Source organism: Diadema setosum, chromosome 1, assembly GCF_964275005.1.
Source record: "Diadema setosum chromosome 1, eeDiaSeto1, whole genome shotgun sequence".
Lineage (NCBI taxonomy): Eukaryota > Metazoa > Echinodermata > Echinoidea > Diadematoida > Diadematidae > Diadema > Diadema setosum.
In genome coordinates, this window is record NC_092685.1 from 47,722,264 (window position 1) to 47,732,207 (window position 9,944).

A 9,944-nucleotide genomic window follows, 5' to 3' on the forward strand; every position below is an offset into this window, starting at 1 on the left:
TTTGCAACCGTCTACTAAAATGTATAAAAATTTTGGTTACCATGGTAACAACGGGACATTGCCTACGATTGGCTATTGCCTACTCGTCAAAAATTAAATTTCACCCTTTAAAAAGCTGTATATATATATATATATATATATATATATATATATATACAGCTTTTTGTAATCTGCCTCACGGAACTGGATCCAGATGTTACTAAACCTTGGCAAACCTGATTTTATGGTGCGTGTGAGTTTTTGTATATTCGTGTCTCACCTTTTAGTTTCCTCTTAAATTGCCTTTTAGTAAATGTGTTAGTAGAGTAATGTAGATCTGACGTCGCACTCATAAATGTTTCGATACTGATAAGAGCCAAATGACTTAACTACCGTGAAAGTAATGCGTAATTCACAGCTAACATAAGCAACAAGGCGCCAAAATCATGAAATATTCAACTACAGTACATTCAACTCTGTCGTGAGTGGAGTTAACAGCTGCGAAAGACACACTGTAATAAGCAATGTAGTTCCCACGGTGTGTTTGTCTGACGATGGCAAATTGGCAGTGACAGTAGTCATGGTAGTTGTTGTTGGTTTTTGGATCTCCATGGCATTTCACATTTCATTCAGTCAACTACTAGTCACATTAGCTTTGCCACGCTAGTTCCATTCAGACAGCAAGTAGATTGTGACGCTGCAATGAAACGCAATTGAATGTGGTGAAGGCAACTAAAACGGCGCGCTTTTCCCATTTAACATACAATCATTGAGACGAAGATTCTTCTCTCCGAGTAGTTCTCATGAATATTCACGATGATGGATGCTTTGTGACGCGTTAACAGGAAGACGTCGCTCAGACGACGAAAGTGATGGGCGACCTAGGCGGTCGCTCCATAATCACTTTCTTCAGTTCTTTTCATGCAAGTTAGGTCTAATGTGCTGTTACGACGTTTGATAAAACGCACTGACTTTTGTCTGTTCACCCTGTTGCTTATCATATTACCTGATGTCTACAACAGTTGCACAAATCCAACATCAATATCACAAAAAAGCAATATAGTTTTTCAAATATTCCAGGAGCATTTCAGAGTTCACGGTCTGACAGTAATGGTTGGTAATGAGTGTCCTTCATTCATGTTTTAAGGACTATGATTTTCATTCTTAGATTAGAATATAAGATGCAGCAGTTCACAAAACGTACGAAAAGAATAACTTTGAGATACACCTATGATGTTACACGGTGGTGTAGGAATTATAGAGTGATGATGAGCTTCTCGTTCGTGGAATCCCGGTCCCGCTCTCGGCTCTCACCCGCAGGAGGTTCGGGTCCTTCAGGAGCGGACTTCTGGCACTGACCTGGTCGTTCTTATTGCCGTCCACGGGGGACTTCACGGAGATGTGAGGAATCTCCAGCACGCCCACGATGTTCCCCCGCCGGGTGCGGAAGAAGAGGAAGCTGACGGGGAAGAGGATTAGGGATTCGAAGACGAGCAGTACGCACTGCCAACCTAGTAGTGTGTGTGTGTGTGTGTGTGTGTGTGCACGACAACGGTCACGATCACGGCGAAGATGTGATGACGGCGATAAGAGTGAAACAGAGAAATTAAGACCATGGCAAAGAATTCGAAGGTGGTGATGATGGTGGTTGGGATGACGTCGATTGTGCATTTTTGTGATGATAGGGCGATGTCGATTACACGACGATGATGTTGATAATAAGGATGTACAACAGATCGATGAGGAAGAGGAAAATTAAAGAAGAAATATGAAATTCTATCCACACTCATTTTCTTATTGTCATGTTATTTGCAATGTGCATAGATTAACAAATACTGACTTCAAGTGATAAAATCAACCGAATACGTTTTCAAAATAATTTAGCATTACGATATTTTCACAACCTTCCATTCACCTAATTGTCCAGTATAAGATTTTATTAGTCGTTAGGAGATACCACTGTCGAAGAAAGAGATGACATAACAAAGGGTAAAATATGTATTCTGTTATTGCGTACGAGATCCTAGCTTTCACTCAGGTGAAATCATCGGCGGCAAAGGAACTATAGAGAATTACTCATTTGGCGACATGCGGCAATATCATCGAGCTTTAGATCTGCGACGCGAACGCTAAGACAACGTAACCTCCCGGGTTGGACAATGGAAGCAGCTGTCTCGCACATGTGCAGAATACCATTTTTCCTAATTGGCGTCCTCTTAGAGTTCGCGTCGCAGATCTAAAGCTCGCTATTCTAAAGAACAACAACAACAATGGAAGAGACACACAGAGAGAAAGAGAGAGAGAGAGAGAGATAGAGGGGGGGGGGGGGGAGAGAAAAAAAAGGGGGCGGTAAAGCGAGGATCTAATGATGGCGCTATCCAGAAAGGTATGTAGTTCATATTAAAGAGTGGATTGAACTTGTGGCCAGTTCACAGACAAATCTTGTGAAACGTTAGCATGGGTTTACTTCTAATTTTGACCCTTTTTTGTTCATTACAATTTCTTGTTCATTTTCATTAATATCTCATCGAATGGACACCATCGCACACTTACTGTTCGCTCTGGACTCCCAATCGAATGGCTTCTCACACTGAATGACATTGGAAAAGACCAGGACGTCGAGAATAAGAATCTGAATGTTACTGAAGAAAAGAGCGAGTCCAATGATGCCGAACTTGATGCCGATGTAGAACGCCCTCAGGTGTCGGTACGAGGCGAGCAAGAGAATTAGCAAAGCAATGGATGCCACCAGCGAAGAGAGAAAAGTGAAGATGTTGAGGTACAGGTAGGCGTCGTCAGGGGTTAGCTGAGGTCAGATCGTATAGATAGGGAGAGAAACGGGGAAAACATGGCATATGAAAAGAAAGGTTTGAAAGGATACCAACGTATGACTTTTGATTTGACTTGAGTTATGGGTGCTGGATTGAAACAGTCTAGTGGGCTGATACAGGAGGGGTAGATGACGAAAGTTTATACAAGTGACTGATACATTATGTACAAGGAAAGACAGAAAGCGCGATTGATTTGACAATAATGAATGATTTTGAGCAATTTTGACGTACCTTATCGCATTCATTATCGTAATAATGATTAATTTTTTTTCCAATTCTTATTCATATAAAATCAAGTTGACAGGAATGCCAATAAGCAGGGGGACAGTGTACAGTATATTGATGATGAAGTAATTTTAGGACAAAGTCATAATTATGATACAGACGTCATGGTACTGCAAACATATCCTCATCGAATGAAAGAAGATAGACCTCATGATTGTTCACAGCACAATATTGTTAATACAGACTAAATTGAATTTAGTCGATGCAAATGACAACAAAAATCATACCGAACTCGTGTTGTACGTCCCGTTCAACCACAAGATGTCCTCGATAAACAAGACTATGGGTCTGACAATCGCCATCTGATAGATACAGATTTCAAGCACCCAGAAACTATTCCTGAAAGTAAAGAGATATGGATTTCTGTGTTACAAGAGCAGCTAGGACGAAACAAAGTGTTACAAACAGAGGCCGATTGGTGCGGTTGCTCCATCGAGAGTTAGTTCTGTCTCTGAATTAATTAGTTTCACTTCATGTTAATGCTTTGCCACTGATTTTGATTTTATGACACGACTGCAACACGTGAGGACAATCCATGCACTGTCATCTCTATGTATGGTGTATGACGCATGTAAGCGGTTTCGATGGTTAGACAACATAATAATATAGTGCAGTTATACAGTCATATGCCGGGACCGTCTGCCATTATTATCATAATGAATAAGAGACATTGCCGGATAAGTGAAATATGCTTACTTTCTACAAGTTGAGTTGGGGGTCTACGTAAAGCATTGTGAAATATCCTTCTCTCCTATAACATTTCTCTATGTAACGAAATCTCTGAGATCTAAAACACCTACTTCTTTCTTCCATTATGACAATAGATGGTCATACTTACTACATTAAGGAGACACTGGCCCTTCAAGAGACAAATTTGAGTCTCCTCACCATTTTCAACTACAGTATGATACCAGTATCCTGCTTTTATGTTTTACTGCTGGCAACGCTATATACACATCTTCCGTAAACTGTCTCCCTAATACTGGATCCAGAGGTATATATACTGGTATCGGATATATTTTGATCTATCCATCTATCCATCTTTCTTTCTATATCCATACATACATCCATAGTACAGATAGATGGATATATAGATATGTCTAAATAGATATAGATTGATAGATAGATAGATAGATAGATAGATAGATAGATAGATATACATAATAGATAGATAGCTATTAGATATGTGCTAATGATGAAATGTAACTGTACATAACTGGAATAAGAGAACAAATGTCACCGAGATCACATAATGGTTCATAAATATTATGATTCAATGTTCAATTATATTGTATTATAGGTTTTCCCGGCCAATTTCGCACTTTTGTCAGTCTATTTGATAAAAGGTTCATTCAATTTAGCGAAAATCCTCGTCACTGCACATTCTGTCATTCATAATTGCAATTTGTTCATTCAATTTAGCATTTCGATCAATGAAATTCGCACATGTGCCTTTCGAATTCGTAAAACGGGCATTCAAATTGGCACGTGCTCTTCAGTCATTCAAATTCGCCAGCACTGGCGGAAAATGGTATTTCAGTCATTCAATTTCGCGTATGGGCAGTCAAATTCCAAACATGTTCATTCAAATTGGCGTAATGTTAATTCTATTTTGAAAAGGTGAGAACCGTGGTTTATACGTATTTAACGTTTAAAGGTGAATTTTTGTTTCATCCACACACTGTTAAGTATATAGCAAAGGTATCTTTGACCCTAAATAATTCAAGTTTGTTATTCTGTAACGCCCCTCTTCTTTTATACATGTTATCAGAACTATACATGCACCAGTACCATAGATCACTTCACTTTCTTATGTCCAGTCATGGCAGTACGAGTAAGATACAGGCGTATCTCTCAAGAAGACAGGGAAACAATCATAGAAGCATTTGAGGGTAACAACCTTGACAAATTGATGGCTAGAGCCGATCCAAGAACTTTATTCTTAATGATGATTACCGCAATGTAGCACCCACCAGATGAAAATAATGAAACATGAGGATGAAAGAAATAATCAAGATGTAAGAAACCTCCTTCTCCCAATTAATGTCAAAACAAAACAAGATTAATGTATCTGTGAATGAAATAATGCTATCCAACATTTTAAACGCATACACATATTTTGAAAGTACTGTTGCAAAGGTGATATCAGAATAAAGAATGAATACGAAAAATGAAATGTTAAGATGCGTGCAAACACTACCTATGATGAATGAAAATGGAAAAAAAAGAAGGAATAAATGCTTAACGTGTCTGCTAAATTGACTGCAGTAAATGCGAAATTGGATGCCCAAGAATGAATTCGAATGAACGAGCGCAGCGTATACGTGATCACGTGACTATATCATGCTAAATTGAATGAACGATTTGCGAATTGGTGCTTGTCTTACAAATTTGAACTGAAAAAGTACTGATTCGAATGATGTTAAATGTAATTTGAATGCTCCAAAATGAATTTGAATGAAAAGATTATAAAATTGAAATACCGAACATGCCATCTAGGCTAAATTCTGCTAAATTGAATGCACAAATTAGGAATTGGACTGAAAAAAGTGCGAAATTGGCCGGGAAAACCTATAGTATCATGCATCATAGGAAAAATATCTACTTGTAATCGTACTCAGCTAAGTGCATCTGCCGAAATATTTGATGTTCTCCGATTTTTCGTTCTGTTGCGTCGTGGCCGCCGTAGTAGTAAATAACAAGCTGAAGAAAGTGATAGATGCTGATGGCGAAGTAGCTGTATATGGGGGAGAGATAGAAAATGTGATCGAGATCAGATGATGATTCATAATGATTCAGGTTTGAATTATTCCTGTATAGTATATCACATGAGAGAAATAATGAGAAAAACGATGCATGTGTATATACTTTGCGAAGATAACAAAGAAGTAAAAATAGCGATGGAAAAAGATGATCGTACTGAAAAGTGAGACGGGGAGAACGTGGATCATTTGACAAACAATAAGCAAATAACATATCATTTCACAATATATCTATACCTTACAGCTAGATCATATTATGTTAAATGATGTGTATATAATGATGATAGCAGATTGTAAACAGTGTTGTTTTAAAGTACATGGCGGATATCATCAGTATCATCAGCACTGTCATCATCCTTCATCAGTTTAATTCCTCTACAGAGCTTGACGTTTCATGATGATACGACATTCTTCATTGATTTCAGCTTATGTATCAATAAATTCAGCATTGTGTATCTAAAATGATCGAATATGTCACAAGACAAAAAAAAAAAATCCATAAGGCAGAGGCAATGATACTTCGAAGTTTACATTAAATTGCTCTGAATACTGTTATGATAAGAAAATATTCACGGATTATTAACTTGAAGAAATAATTACAATACACATATTGCAATGCTTCTGGCCACTAAGTCTTGTGCCCTTAGTATTTACATGAGAATGTCTCCTTGAGAACCTTTCAGTATTTTGTTGTTAGTCTTTTTTTTTTGTTCGTTGATTTTTGTAATGTTTTGATTATTCTGTTTTATGTAATACATGATTACAATAATAATACAGAATGTTGACAAAAGGATATCTTTTACTTTTCTAATGATTTACAAACGATGTATAGAAATGTAAAACTACAAATTTTTAGGGTATTTGCGTTGGTAAGGAAAATTTCTTACGTGGGGCTTGGACGCTACTACCGGGCTACTACATAATCATTTTGACCTTTGAACTCACATTGACGCAGTCAGGTTGCACATCACCACTGCCCTCGGAATGAACAGGCCTATTTGTGACGTCAGAGCAAAAATCTATGGACGAGAAAGGAAGTGGTTTTTGATACAAAGTTATGGTATATATGCAAATGAAAATGGTTTCGATGAGCAAAACTATGAGATCGACTGCCACCACGAGGAAGAAAATAACAGGACTGCGGATTAATCTCGTTATATAATGACTTGTGCGACGTGACTTCAATGTATAGAAAGGTATACAAGAATCATTGAATGTGTGATTTTATACCTGTACAGGGTTTGATTAGCGTTCACTATACAGACAAGAACGTGATAATACTGTATCATTATTACCATAATATCATAGAGATAATACTGTTTAAAGAGAAATTCAAAGTCACTTCAAAACCGATTTTTCATCAAATAAACGTTGAATTCTTCTGGGAATTACGTGCTCATTCATATCTAATAAGAGATTCCTCATTATCTCACCAAAAAAAAAAAAAAAAGAAAGTTAGAAACGTAAGCCAGGTCTCAACCAAAACTATACGATACATTTAATCGTATTCTATTTGCCTTTTTAATATATTTATTGAATATGACTCTGTGAACGATTCTCTTTTCTCAGTATCATTAAATTCATTTGAATATTCTTGATATCATATGCAATATGAATGTGTTAACGCAGAGTGAATATGAAGCCTTGGCAAATACCACTGCCTACTATCGGCCGCCTTACCGGAAATATGCCCATCATCCAAATAAGGCTGATGGAGCGATCCCTGTGTGGTATCTTGGTTGCTATGAAGAAAATGGACTCGGTGAAGAGGAAAAGCAGGAGAACAGTGATGACAGACATGACTATTATCGTCACCAGCAGTCTCGTGTTTCCCGAGATTTCTGAATTACAAAGAGACAATAAGAATTAATGAGCTTGTTTTGTTTTTGTGTGTATTTATGTGTTTGAGCGTTGCACTCTTATACATTATTTGATGTTTCATTTCGAAGTATTCGAATGGCATGTTTATGTAATCAGAATGTTTTCTTACTATCACAATAAAGAGATGGTACACCCTTAAAACATCTGGGTCAGAACTGACCCAGAAAGGGTCCGTTGGGGTCACACCCCGTTCCGGGTCAGAAATGACAAGGAATGGGGTTAGATATGACCCCATTTTAACATGGTCATGAATTGGGTCAGGGTGACCCCATTCCGGGTCTTCATGACCAAATTCCAAGTCATTTTTGACCCGGAACGGGGTGTGACCCCAACGGACCAGGTTCCGGGTCAGTTCTGACCCGGATTTTTAAAAATATTTTTTTATAATGTATAGCATTGGCTTAGGTGAGGCTTCAGCTTGTAACATTTTGCGAAATATTTAGAAACCACTCTATGAGATGTTCAAGAGCATACAATAATTCTAAGGGGTACTGAAAGTTTATTTGATGAAAATCGATTTTGAAATGACTGAGATATCCAAAAATGAGGTAAAACAGAGAGATCCCAATAAAAGTCGTGACCTGTTTCTTGTTTGATCTCAGCCCGATTTCAAGACCATTATTCTCGTCAAATAAATCGTGAGTTCCTCTAAGAATTACCTTCCTCTAAGAATTACATGTTCTTTCATATTTCATAAGAGGTTTCTCATTATCTCACAAACACATTACACACACAAAAGCTGTAAACCTGCAGCCCCATCCAAACCAAAAACTGTGCCATCCTTTATGACTGGCTGTGCTTAGCATCATGCCTTATGGGTAGCACAAAATATTTTAAAGGTTGCCGGTAGTGTTCGAGAGCTACAGCATCACACTGAAATCCTTCTTTTATCAGCTTCAATAAAAACGGTGCCAAATACTATAGAAGAAAATCACGTAGAACGTAATTCCCTGTGTCGATTCTCTGTATACGATTATTCTGATTGGTAAGCTCTTCAGTGGAGTGAAGAACAAGTTTTGGAGAAACGATAATAGAAGTCACTGCTCTCTATGTAATTCGTGTTCAAAATTTGATTTCATGAATTTTGTGAGAAACAGAAGTTGTTGTTGTTGTTGTTGTTTTTTTTTTTTTTTTTTTGGGGGGGGGGGGGGTGATTGTGCTACAAATTAAAGAGGTGATGCAAAACATAGTTGTTGAAAGGAATATACTCTGATGATAATAAATATGGATAACTGAGCTATACGAAGCCGTAGTTGTGATCATCACTAGAACTATTATGATTCATGACAGAGTATTATGTAAAGCACATAAAGCATAGAATGCGAAGTTCAAAATGTAAATCCCAGTATAGATAATTTCATATTTACTGAAGCATATTATAGTATGTACCTTGTAGATGAAATATATACAGTGTATATATATATTTATATATATATTTATTTATTTATTTATTTATTTATTTATTTATTCAACAAAGTTTGTTTCTATATCAAAGTGCATGTAGTTAATTACTGTGCGATACGTTACAAATTGAACGAGATCGAATTTGGGCTTTTCAATACATTACCGTCCATGAATTCAACCAGCGTAGGTTCGATCAAGGAGCAGTTTCCAGTCATTTTGCCTCAGGTGAAGTGCTGTAATTCCAAGTGTGTGACTAAATGCTGATAGTACGACAGCAATAGTGACTGCTAATATAAATAGTATATATGGCGAATATATAGAAATACAGCTCGGAAGAAATCCACGACGTTGGGTCCGGTGATATCAAACTTTGACCGTTGTTGACCTGCAAGTACACGGGGTGGTGATAAAAATAGCAGAAATCTTAAACAGCAGACTTGCAACGCATGGATGAAAATGGGACAGGTACATGGATAATGCTCTTCTCGTCTTGTGTAGCTTCTAATTCTTGGTTGTTACTATAATGAATCTTCTTCTGCTTCTATGGCGCTAATGAGAGTGGAAGGACATGCAGTAAAAGCTTTGTCTTCATACAGAAATCAGTGGCGATCCTTGCGACGCTGCCATTCCACGAGAATGTTGTCTGTTTGAACAAAGCGCGTAAATGAAATCACGAAGATTTCTTTATTGTTGTTAAGTCTGCCCAGGGTCGACATCCAATAATGAACTTCGTTGGATCATTCTCCCGTGAGATATATGGCATACATTCGGACTAAGATCCCTTTTAAAGTGGGTATGTCCA

General features: G+C 37.5%; 1 protein-coding gene across 1 annotated transcript; it reads right to left on the bottom strand.

Moving 5' to 3' along the window:
- Positions 1–728: 728 nt before the first annotated feature.
- On the bottom strand, positions 729–9,437 carry LOC140231550 (organic solute transporter subunit alpha-like). The gene is made up of 7 exons (XM_072311690.1): positions 9,306–9,437; positions 7,538–7,698; positions 6,803–6,876; positions 5,713–5,832; positions 3,323–3,434; positions 2,533–2,785; positions 729–1,490 (listed from the first exon to the last, which is right to left on the bottom strand). Exons 1-7 carry the CDS (start codon positions 9,355–9,357, stop codon positions 1,216–1,218), a joined length of 1,047 nt encoding a protein of 348 aa, XP_072167791.1. The 5' UTR covers positions 9,358–9,437; the 3' UTR covers positions 729–1,215.
- Positions 9,438–9,944: the final 507 nt, after the last annotated feature.

Coding starts and splice junctions, on each gene's coding strand:
- LOC140231550 (XM_072311690.1), bottom strand. CDS start 9,357: ATGACTGGAAACTGCTCCTTGATCGAACCTACGCTGGTTGAATTCATG. Junction 3,435..5,712: donor CGGCAGATGCACTTAGCTGA/GTACGATTACAA, acceptor CTTTACTTTCAG/GAATAGTTTCTGGGTGCTTG. Junction 2,786..3,322: donor GGACGTACAACACGAGTTCG/GTATGATTTTTG, acceptor ATCTGACCTCAG/CTAACCCCTGACGACGCCTA.